Raw genomic sequence first — 12,741 nt, 5'->3', positions numbered from 1 at the left:
CTTCAGGTGTACTGTGCCATATAAAGCAAAACTTCAAAAAGTCACCCTAATCCTATTCCTATGGTATTTCATGGGACATCTAAATCATAATGTTATAACTAATCAATCTTTATGTCAATTTCTGCATTACTTAATTTTTAGTTGGACCTTAACATATGGGGGCTTTGGATTCTTTGAGAAAAATAACATCTTGACTTTGTTTATGCGTGAAAGCACTTTCATGACAAAAAGGATCTTCTTGCTAGTCAATTTGCAATGTGGATGGAATGATCTTGACTGTATAAGTCACCTGTGCATGGATATCATCGAGCATATGAAACAGTTAATCACCCACGTAGTACTCGGTAATGACAATAAGGATGCGTTTACACAAGTGGAATGGAGTAATGTCTCACTTCGATTGGTTTCTGCTTATCCCAATTTCCAATTAATATGATTCCTCCTGACCCTAGTTCTTGATTAGTAAACATTGTCATAAGGATAAGGATTCTTTGACCGTTTAGTTAAATGGACAAAAAGTAAGATTCTAATGGACCAATTTCTAAGATGTAGCGTTATAGTTGAAAATTCTCCGGTAATAAGACCAATGTCGAAGTAACAATGTTATGGTTGAAAACTCTCCAATGACGAGAGGTCTTTAACATTAATAGTCCTCCACGCGTTTGATCTTAATATCCAAGTGTGCACTTGTTGATTTCGGTTGAAACTGAAGGATAGGTCTTGAAACTGAGAACTGTCTTGTCTTAGTTGACTAGGGTTGTGGATGAGCAGTCATTCCACCAAGCTCCATGTAGTTTACATCTGTATGGAGCTGTCCTCATTGCAGAAGTTAGGATTATTTACCACCAACTTTGTGCTTGACTAAGATCAAGTAATTTTTTGGATAATCATTGTATGTATCACGTGCCATTTTTTTCATTGGAACTAAAAGATTTCCCCCCATGTTTTATGTAGGAGGTAAATCCCAAACAACATCCATTAGGCAGTTAAACATTGGACAAGAATGGCACAATCCGTATTCTTATTCCTATCCCTATTCCCATTCCTTGAATTGGAGAGATTTTTCATAGTATCTAGAAAACGAGCATATACGTTGTATGTTATTATATAAGTGGGAGGAAACTTAAAAAAAAAATTACTATATATAATATATGTATCCGTATTCTGGACACATTAAAAAATCTCTGTTTGAATTGGACCCTTTGTTTAGTTGCTTGCTGTTGCTAATTGCTGGCACTAAAATTATTGTTTGCTTTATGCAAAAACCTTATGAAAAGCCTAGTGCCCACCATATTGCCTTGCACACCTTATTTTGGTCCCACCCACTAGACAAAATACTCGAGGCAACATGACCAAATTATAAAGAATGGGTTATCCCTACAAAAAATTTGAAGTATTAAGCCAACAGGATTCTCTTCGGATTTTTAGAATCCGTGAATCGTGTTCATTCATTGTACATCATGCGATTAATTTTTGTCTACTACTATTTATGTTTATTTTTAAATAAAAATATTTAAAATAATTTCTAACCGTACAATGTACGATAAACGGACACGATTCATATATCTTCAAAATCCTCACAAAAAAATCCAATGAGAATCAGGACTCAACTATTAAGTGACAAATTTACCCACTTTCTTTTTTGAAAGAAGCAACTTTTCTGCAAGTTGCATAGCAAAAGCACTTTTGGCTGCCTTTATTCTAATTTTGATTATTAACTTTTTATGTTTGATTTATGACCACATATACCTTAGTCTCTCACAAAACCCCCGCCCACTTTTTGGCTTTCTTGTGTTCCCTCAATGTTTATACAAAAGTATTCTGATTCTTCTCTCCAATAGTTTTGAGCTTTCAGTCGACATGCCTTTCAGCCATGCGTAAAATAAAATTTGGCAACCCACATGACACCCAAGTGATGAAACAACGAATATGAGATGAGCTGTAAATTTGTACATTTAAAATAATTGTGTTTTTTTTAATAATAAAAAGAATACATGTAGTCAGTGGCAGAGTCAGAAATATTGTCATAAGTGGTCAATTTTACATGAAGTGAGAGATTTAACTAAGTCACATATTGAGAGTCAAACCTAAAACTTTCCACTTGCAATTGAAAATGAGCAGTGCTAAAAGAATTGAACTCATTGTTGTTCATCAAAATAGAAAAATACACATCCATAAACAATATATATCTTAAATACTAATATATAATCTCTGATTCATTCTAATTGTGCAGTATCTCTATTATTTTTCTTTTTAGTGTCTAAGAGCAATTCCATCCCTAAAAAAATGCGCCAGCATCTAGCGCATTAATTCACTCAGTGAACAGTGATAGACCTCAATAAACAGTAATAGACCAGTTGCATCTCCATCCCTCAAACTAAATAGCCTAGTCAATTTTATTAAAATATTATTATTTTTTATTGTAAAATAATAATTTGACTTTTCTAACTCGGTTTCTCTCTCCCTCTGTTTCTTTCTCTTTCTCGCTTGGCTCAGTCTCTCGGTCTCTTTCTCCCTTGTCCGACTGCTACATCTGCATTGTACATGCCTCTACCTCAAGGTCAAGGTAAGAAACTGCACCTTCCTATTCGAATTGGGATTAGGGGTTGGGATTTCAAATTCAAAATCAAAGGTAAAGTTAAGGATTGTGATTTTGAAAGCTCAGAAATTGTGGGCAAAAGAGATTGTGCAGATCTGATTGAGGATGATCATAGACCAATTGTCTGGAACCCAGAAGAAAATTTAAAGAATTAAACTTTGATTTGATTTATTTCTTTACCGGCGGGAGTTGAAGGTTGTGGGAAGAGCTCCGGCCAGTTTAAAATTAGGTGCTTGGTGGTGAACGCCCCCACGGCCAACATCGTTGCGGCCGCCGAGCACATGATTGCTCACGTCAAATGGCCCGGCTTTTAGGTCTGTCGATTCTAGGCCGGTCTCTTGCCTGATGTGGGCTGGGTGCTAGCCTATTAGGTTGGGGTGGAGCAAATTGAAGGGAAGCTCTTAGGCCGGCACCCAGGCTAAAAAACAGACTGGCTTCCCTTCAATTTGCTCCACCCTAACCTAATAGGCTAGCACCCAGCCCACACCAGGCAAGAGACCGACCTAGAATCGACAGACCCAAAAGTCGGGCCATCTGATGTGAGCAATCCTGTGCTCGGCGGCCGCAACGGCGTTGGTCGTGGGGGCGTTCACCACCAAGCACCTGATTTTAAACTGGCCGGAGCTCTTCCCACAACCTTCAACCTCCCGCCGGTAAAGAAATAAATCAAATCAAAGTTTAATTCTTTAAATTTTCTTCTGGGTTCCAGACAATTGGTCTATGATCATCCTCAATCAGATTTGCACAATTTCCGTTGCCCACAATTTCTGAGCTTTCAAAATCACAATCCTTAACTTTACCTTTGATTTTGAATTCGAAATCCCAACCCCTAATCCCAATTCGAATAGGAAGGTGCAATTTCTTACCTTGACCTTGAGGTAGAGGCATGTACAATGCAGATGCAGCAGTCGGACAAGGGAGAAAGAGACCAAGAGACTGAGCCAAGCGAGAAAGAGAGAAACAGAGGGAGAGAGAGAAACCGAGTTAGAAAAGTCAAATTATTATTTTACAATAAAAAATAATAATATTTTAATAAAATTGACTAGGCTATTTAGTTTTAGGGATGAAGATGCAACTGGCCTATTACTGTTTATTGAAGTCTATCACTGTTCACTGAGTGAATTAATGCACTGGGTGCTAGCGCATTTTTTTAGAAATGTAACTGCTCATATGACTCTTTATAATATAATAAATTCAATATATCTACACATTAGAATGATAATTATCATTCCAAAAATTATTATATATAGACCATTCCTGACTTACTTTCACTAAAAGCCAAAACAATGTTAATAAGGAATTCAATAATTACTAGGGCGAGAAGGGTCAAAGCCGAACAAACTTGGCAAAATGTTAGAAAAGATCTACATTGCTATAGTGATGCAAATGTGCAGAAGGTTTAGCTGCCTGAATTGGCTCTGCCCCTGCATGTAGCCTTTGCAGATAATTGCACGTATAGTCAAAGTTACCAATTAAGCAACGTTAATGGACCGCTTCCCATTACAGACGCTTTCACAGGGCTTCTTTTTAGATAATCGTGTTTGAAAGAAAAAACGCTTAGTGAATCGTTTGTGTGAATTATTTATTATTTTGTATAGTGCATCATTTCGGTCGTTAGTATCATTACCATAAAAAAAATAAAATAAAATAAAATAAATAAATAAAAAAAGGTTGAAAGGGTGGAGAAAGTGGAAAAGATTTCATATCTGTTAATAACCAATGAACACACTAATATATTTAATTAAGTTGCACATTTGGCATCCAAACAAATGAAACATGGTTTAATATACTTTGCAACAAAGCAAATATATAATATTATAACTAAAAAGAGTGGCTTGCTGCATCAACTACTTATAATTTTCAATTTGAAAAGTGATTGTAGGGAAATAGTAATACACAACAAAAGTTGATTATTTGAGGTGGTATGTATATACGGTGGTGTTGTCCACACACCATTTTTCATATTTTACACATTTCTCATAATTTTTAGTCATCGATTGAATGAATTGAAAAAAGATTAAATAATAAAAATTAACAAAGAATGTAAGAGAAGTAAAATAGATGTGTGGATAGCACCATCCATGTGTACATCATCTGTTTTGAGCTGCGTAGGCAACGTGATGAGAGGGTGGAATTCCTTGTCATGTTTTCCATTACTTATTTCAAAAACCTAACTTTTCCTGCTCTTTGTGAAGGTTGTTCCTAGTTCTTGTGCATATATATCACCGATTAATTTGGTAGGAAATAAGCACTTTCTTGCTTGTGAAAGAGGCTGCTGCTTTATTAGAGTGAAAAGGAAAAAAAGCAATAACATGTACATCTCATTTAATTGTATCAATTCACACTACTATGAGTATGCTAACTATCATCTACCAATATTATAATGTGTAAATTAGTAACATCACGTGACCGTGTGATCATCATCACACTAAGAAGTCTCATACTGTTATAGACTTTAGTATTGCAAGTTGAGGCAAATAATAATTCTTTTGCTTCTACCAAAATGAAAATAAATATGGAAACAAGAACAGGAGAAATTGGTAGGATTTTGCATGCAGAAAGAATCTAGGTCCTTACTGCTCTTGCGAGACAGGGATACTTCTTAAGGTGTCCTTCACACATTCACGTCAGTTGTGGGGCCATAATTTCGACAGAAAAAGTTTCATTGGACTATTTTGTTGAGTATCTGATGGGCACTTGCCGATTCCTGCGATATTTGCCAAAAACTTATGCAACGTATGTCGACAACTACTAGGATCAATAGAGGTTTGTCGAGGGCAACTGTAGTAAACTATGTAGTAATGTTGAAGGTTGCCAAGGTTTGGCATTTCATTGAGCACTTGGTCATAGAATAGAGTCACATACAAGAAGAAATAAAACAAAGACACGGATGATAAAAGAAAACAAAATTAAAAGAAGGCGGAAGTTATGATTTAGTTTTCCATAATTGTTTATAGGGGTTAAATACAAATACACATTCATATATGCATAGAGATTTTGAAGTTGTTGGGATCATGGACAACCAATGACCCATGTGACTCCACCACGTAGTACTATCAATCACTATAGTTAAGACCAGCTGCATTTGAACGAGTTTGTAAAATCCTTGTGGAAAATGAATAATAGATATATTATGTCTATTTTGAGTCTTTGACCCAGCTTCGAGTTCTCAATTAAGTGAGGTCTTTATAAAGGAAGACAAAGCAATTCTCTAATTGTACATAAAGAGGACTAAGATAGATTAGTTGCATGATTAAAATTGGAGCTGACTTTTTATCAATGTCAACCCCTTCCATGAGAAATTTTGACTTGGAATCCAAGAAATATAATTTTATTCCTAATTCCTACACGAATAGTAACGAACGAACCAGTATGGATTGGACTTTCCATTCAATCTTGGTTAGTATTTGATCCGTTTTAAACAGAGCCCGCATCCAAAACCCACTAATTAGTAAACGGGCCCAGGCTAGGGCTCTACAACTGCAAATCTGCTACTTTTGAAGGATGCTGTGGTTCAAGTTCAGAATTAACACAAATGACATCGGTGAAAATCAGGTTTTATATGTTTACCCAAAAAAAAAAAAAATGTTGAAAATACTGGTGGGTTAGTGAATGCCCACAGTGATATTGAAAACATTGGTAGATTTTTCAATGCCCACACAAAGTGATATTGACTTGGGAAATGAAGGAGGATCGTATTGTCAAAAGGTGTGTGCTGTAAATTTCAATGTATAGTTAATACGTTTGTTTGAAGTTGCTCTATAAATAGAGCGCTCTGTATGCTTTTAAGATACACAGAGAACAAGGAAAGATCAATGACATCATTATCTATCCCTCCATCTTTTATTTGTTATCTCCTTGTGTTATAGTTACAATGTAATATTTTACACCTGCTTCGCTCATGTTACTAGTAAATATTATCTCTCTAACTTTTACCTATTTATAACACGTTATCAGTACGACTCTCTAACCATTTTTCATTTCTCTTCGCTGAAGAAAAAAATGTTTCCTCTAAGGATTTTACTGTTCTTCTTCTTCCTTTGCCTCAACTACTGGACATACCCTCGCGAAAAACTGTTTGCACCATGCTTGCTTTTAGTTCTCAACCTAACAGTTACATATAACTTTGATTTCTTGTTTGGTGTAGCTCTTGATTACTAACCCAGTGTTTATTTATGTTGATTTTACTGCAATCCAAGATGGTGCGATACAATCGTCCATCTTGAACTGCAAATTTAATCTACTACAATCCAAGATGGTGCGGTATCATTGCCTATCTTGGACTACAGATCTAATTTTACTGCAAATGTTAGGTGGAGTGGTATAATCGCCCACCATACCCTGCATATTTAATTTACATGCTATTTAATTTCATTGCATTTTGAGGTGGTGCGGTATAATTACCCACCCTACTCTGCGTATTTAAATTTTCTTGCTACTTGAGTGTTGTGGAATAATCACTCATCCTATGTTATGTTATTTCAATGAGAATGGTGCGGTACAATCGTCCTCCTCATTCATCATGTAAATCTCGAGCTAGAAGTTTCGAGTGCTTATCATTTTGGCCTGAAGATCAAAATGAATTTTTTTTTTATAAGAACCAAAAGTTCTAACACTACACATACCTCCAAAATACATATTATTGCAAGTTCTTACACATCTCAAATTTTCTTTTAGAAAAGAAAATGGCGAACTTGGCAAAACTTGATTTTGTTGCCTTGGACATTACTGGGAAGAACTACCTTACCTGGGTAGTGGATACCAAGATCCATTTGAAGGTAGGGAAACTTGAAGAAACAATCAAGGAGGAGACTATTGCATCTTCTCAAGATCGGGCGAAGGCCATGATTTTTATCCATCGCCACCTTGATGAAGGACTAAAGAGCGAGTACCTAATAGTTGAAGAACCGTTAGCTCTTTGGAAGGCATTGAGAAACAAATATAATCATCAGAAAACGATGATTCTTCCAAGAACTCATTATGAGTGGACTCACCTAAGGATCCAGGATTTCAATTTAGTGGCTAAGTACAATTCTGCGATGTTCAGAATTAGTTCCCAGATGAAACTCTATGGGGAAACCATCACTGAGGAAGATATGTTGAAAAAGACCTTCAACACCTTTCATGCCTCAAACGTGCTCCTATAGCAGCAGTATAGAGAGTGAGGTTTCATTGAATACAACCAGCTGATATCTGTGTTCCTGGTAGCTAAACAAAATAATGAGCTCTTGATGAAAAATCATCAGTCCTGACCTACTAGATCTGCACCATTCCCAGAAGTGAATGTTGCTTCCCTCGAAGTGAACGCCATATTCTCTTATGGCAATACTCATAAATGAGGACGTGGCCACATGTGAAGACGGTGGAATGGAAAAGGCAAGAATCATGGTGTCCAGTTTCATAACCAGGTTCAAAGGCATAATTCAGGTCCGAGCTTCAAAAATGTAAATCTCCACAAATGCAAAGCTCATATGAATAATGCTTCCAGAAACTCTGAAGGAGCCTGACATAGGTGTGGTGGCAATGAGCATTGGGCGCGTACTTGTCGTACCCCAAAACATCTGGTGGATCTATATTAAGCCTCTATCAAGGAGAAAGGTGTTGAGCCCAATTTTCTCAACCAGGCTAAACCAATGGATATATCTTATCCAGTGTGTGGCTTATTAGGACAATTGAACACAACCCACCTAGATGTCTCAAACTTTATTGTGGAAAGAGGGAATGAAGTGTACCAGTCCAACTGAAACATTTATGTTTGATGTACTGAACTTGTAGTTTAAAACAAGCATTTCAAATTCAATAAAAGTGACATTTAAATTTCCTGTTATAAATTGCTTTTAACCGTGATCCCCTTACTCAGAAAGCATGGATAAGCACTACGGTCATTCTCAAAACAATAGCAATGGCGAAGATATTTGTATTGCAGACAGCGCAACCACGCATACAATACTTCGAGATCAAAAGTATTTCTCAAGATTGTTGCTTACAAAAGTAAGGCTAACAACAATATCAGGCCAATCAGATGTAATTGAAGGCTCAGGGAAAGCCCATATTATGTTACCAAATGAAACAATATTGTCCATACAGAATTCGTTGTACGCTACTCGATTTACTCGAAATTTGTTGAGTTTAAAAGACATATGTTTAAATGGATACCACATTGAAACAAGAAGTGCAGAAAATGTGGAGTATCTATGCATTACCTCCAATGATACCCAAAAGCGTATATTGGAGAAGTTGCGTGGTTTAACGAGTGGATTATATTATACATATATAAAGACAGTTGAATCACATACTGTCATTAACCAAAAGTTCATTGATTCAAAAGTTTACATGCTTTAACATGACCGTCTGGTTCACCCAAGATCTACCATGATGCGTAGAATCATTGCCAACTCTAATAGATATCGATTATTGAGTAGATACATTGCTATCTCAAATGATAACCCTTATAAGGCTTGTTCTCAAGGGAAGTTGGTAATTATACCATCATAACTAAAGGTTGATGCTGAATCCCCATCATTTCTGCAAAGAATTCAAAGGAATATTTGTGGGCCTATTCAACCATCTTGTGGACCATTATGATATTTTATGGTTTTGGTTGATGCATCTACCCGATGGTTACATGTTTGTCTCTTATCTGCTCGGAATGTAGTTTTTGCGAGACTTCTTGCTTAGATAATTAAGTTGCGAGCACAGTTCCCAGATTACCCCATTAAGGCCTGGTTTGGTACTGAGGTGATTCTGAAAAAAACTGGTATAAAAAAAAGTTGGGAGCTGTTTTTGTGTTTGGTAAACATTCAGCTTCAGTTTTTTTTTTCACAGTTTTGGATAAAAAAAAGCCAAAAACAAGAAAAATGCAAAACCCAGCTTTGAAAAACCGGTTTTTTTCACATCTGTTTTACATAAAAGTTTACCAAACACTATAATACTAGTTTTTTTTTTTTTTTTTTTTTTTTTTTTCTTTCGAAAGCACTTTTACAAAAAAGTTTACCAAACACTCTGCTACTTTATTTCACAGCTGCTTATTCTCATAGCACAACAGAAGCAATTTTTTTTCAAAGTACAGCAATGCCAAACCAGCCCTAAGTCAATCCGACTTGATAACACTGGTGAATTTACATCTCAAACTTTTGATGATGACTGTATGACATTGAGCATTGATGTTGAACACTGTGTTCCTTATGTCCATACTCAAAATGGTCTAGCAGAGTCATTTATCAAGCTGCTTCAATTAATAGCTCACACTCTACTCATGAAAACAAAATTGCCAGTTTCTGCATGGGGACATGCCATCTTACATGCTGCATCATTGGTTCAATTGAGACCTATAGCCAACCACTAATACTTCTCAGTATAACTCGTGTTTGGGCATCAGCCAAACATTTCACATTTACAAGTTTTTGGTTGTGCAGTTTATGTACTTATTGCACCACCACAACGCACTAAGAATGGACTTTAGCGCAGACTGGGAATTTATGTGGGTTTTGATTCACCGTTTATCATTAGATATTTGGAACCCTTGATAGGTGATATGTTTATAGCTCGTTTTGCTGATTGTCACTTTGATGAGAGAGTTTTCCCATCGTTAGGGAAAGAAAAGACCGTTCCAGAAGAACGGCAAGAGCTGACATGGGTTGTTCCCACCTTATCTCATTTTAATCCATGTAGCACTCAATGTGAAAATGAAGTGAAAATGATCGTTCATCTTCAAAGTATTGCCAATCAAATGCTAGATGCATTTAAAGATGCTATAAAAGTGACAAAATCACATATACCAGCTGCAAATGCACCTACAAGAATTGATGTCTCTGTTGGACAAAATAAAGTGGCAATGAATGGTTCATCTGGTGCACGCCTGAAACATGGTAGACTTTAAGGTTCAAAAGATTCAGCCCCTTGAAAGAGAAAGACAAGGGCACGACTAAATCTAAATGAAATCATTCAAGAAGAAAAAAATGAATGAAAAATTCACAATTCATGATTCTGTACTTTTAGAAAAAGAAAATGTCTTTGGTGAGACACATGCACCTGAAGAAACAGAGGTACATGAAAGCAAAGAAATCTCCATAAATTATGCTTGTACTAATGAATTGTGGGATAATAATGACATAATCATCGACGACATGTTTGCATTCATAGTAGCCACCGAAATCATATTAAGTGATGATATTGAGCTCCGCTCTGTCAATGAATACAAACAGAGATGAGATTGGTCTAAGTGGAAAGATGCAATCCAGGTATAATTAAATTTCTTATAAAGGCGAAATATTTTTGGACCAGTAGTCCAAACCCCGCTTGGTATAAACCCCGTGGGTTACAAATGGGTATTCATAAGAAAGTGAAATAAGAAAAATGAGATTGCAAGATATAAAACATGACTCGTTGCACAAGGTTTTTCGCAAAGACCTAGAATTGATTATGAAGAGAAATACTCTCCTATAATGGACGCAATTACGTTCCGTTACTTAATAAGTTTAGTGGTTTCAAAAATCTTGACATGCGACTTATGGATGTCCTCACCGCATATCTATATGGAGAATTGGATACTAACATATATATGAAAGTCCTAGAAGGACTTAAGTTGCCTGAAACAACTAACAAATTACGAGATATGCTCTCAATCAAATTAAGGCGATCATTGTATGGGCTGAAACAATCTGGACGAATGTGGTATAATCGTCTCAGTCAGTATTTGATCAAAGAAGGGTATATCAACAATGTCATTTGCCTTTGTGTGTTCATTAAGAAATCCAACTTTGGATTTGCTATAGTGGTATATGTTGATGATATGAACATAGTTCGTACTCCTGAAGAGCTCAATAAAACTGTTGAATATCTAAAAAGCGAATTTAAAATGAAAGACCTTGGAAAAACAAAATATTGTCTCGGCCTGCAGATCGAGCATTGTGCTAGTGAAATTTTGGTCCACTAATCAACTTACGCTGAAAAAATCCTGAAGCGATTTGGCATGGACAAGGCTTACCCACTCAGCACGCCAATGGTCGTTCTCTCAACATGTTGCTACATCTTCAAATCACTCAGAAATACTTGTTGTACATGAAGCAAGTCATGAATGTTCTTGGTTAAGATAAATGATCCATCATATCCGGAATTCATGTGGTCTAACTTCAAAGATAGACACTCTAACTGTCGTCTATGAAGATAATGCAGCTTGTATTGCCCAAATGAAGGAAGGATTCATCAAGGACGATAAGACTAAACACATATCTCCAAAGTTTTTTAGTGCACATGAGCTTTATAAGGCTAAAGTTATTGAAGTCAAACAAATCCGTTCCAATGAAAATCTGGTAGACCTGTTCACCAAGTCTCTACCAAAGTGCACGTTTCAGAAGTTAGTGCAAAGTATCGGATTACATCGACTTACCAATCAGCTAAATTTGGAAAATGCGGAATCAGGAAGAGATACATATTAGGGGGAACACCTATGATAAATGCATGTTGTAATCTTTTTCCTTCGATTAGGATTTTTCCCACTGGGTTTTTCCTATCAAGGTTTTAACGAGACAACATAAGCATATTTAACACTATATCAACAATCCAGGTAAAGTTGTACTCTTTTTCCTTCACTATGGTTTTTTCCCACTGGGTTTTTCTGAGCAAGGTTTTAACGAGGCAACTGATGTTGATATGTAGGCATCCAAGGGGGAGTGTTGAAAATACTGGTGAGTTAATGAATGCCCACATTGATATTGAAAACATTGGTAGATTTTTCAATGCCCACACAAAGTGATATTGACTTAGGAAATGAAGGAGAATCGTATTGTCAAAAGGTGTGTGTTGTAAATTTCAATGTATAGTTAATACGTTTGTTTGGATTTGCTATATAAATAGAGCGCTCCGTATGCTTTCAAGATACACAAAGAACAAGAAAAGATCAATAACATCATTATCTATCCCTCCATCTTTTATTTGTCATCCCCTTATGTTATAGTTACAGTGTAATATTTTACACCTGCTTCGCTCGTGTCACTAGTAAAGGTTATCTCTCTAACTTTTACCTATTTATAACAAAAACTAGGTTTTATATAGGCTTTATAAGTGGCTTGTCATGTTTTGAAAGGGATAGACTAAAGATAAAAGTTTAGTCTTGGGCGCTAGGGAATTCTTATTTGAATGTT

General features: G+C 36.2%; 1 protein-coding gene across 1 annotated transcript; it reads left to right on the top strand.

The window, feature by feature from the left end:
* Positions 1-7,284: 7,284 nt before the first annotated feature.
* On the top strand, positions 7,285-7,746 carry LOC137744284 (uncharacterized). Its single transcript, XM_068484138.1, has one exon. It carries the CDS (start codon positions 7,285-7,287, stop codon positions 7,744-7,746), a length of 462 nt encoding a protein of 153 aa, XP_068340239.1.
* The last annotated feature ends 4,995 nt before the right edge of the window (positions 7,747-12,741 follow it).

Source organism: Pyrus communis, chromosome 9 (assembly GCF_963583255.1).
Source record: "Pyrus communis chromosome 9, drPyrComm1.1, whole genome shotgun sequence".
Classification (NCBI taxonomy): domain Eukaryota; kingdom Viridiplantae; phylum Streptophyta; class Magnoliopsida; order Rosales; family Rosaceae; genus Pyrus; species Pyrus communis.
Note: the sequence above shows the minus strand (reverse complement) of the source record. Positions and strands in the feature narration are given on the sequence as shown.

Excerpts from the sequence above, each read along its gene's own strand:
- LOC137744284 (XM_068484138.1), top strand. The coding sequence starts at position 7,285 with ATGGCGAACTTGGCAAAACTTGATTTTGTTGCCTTGGACATTACTGGG.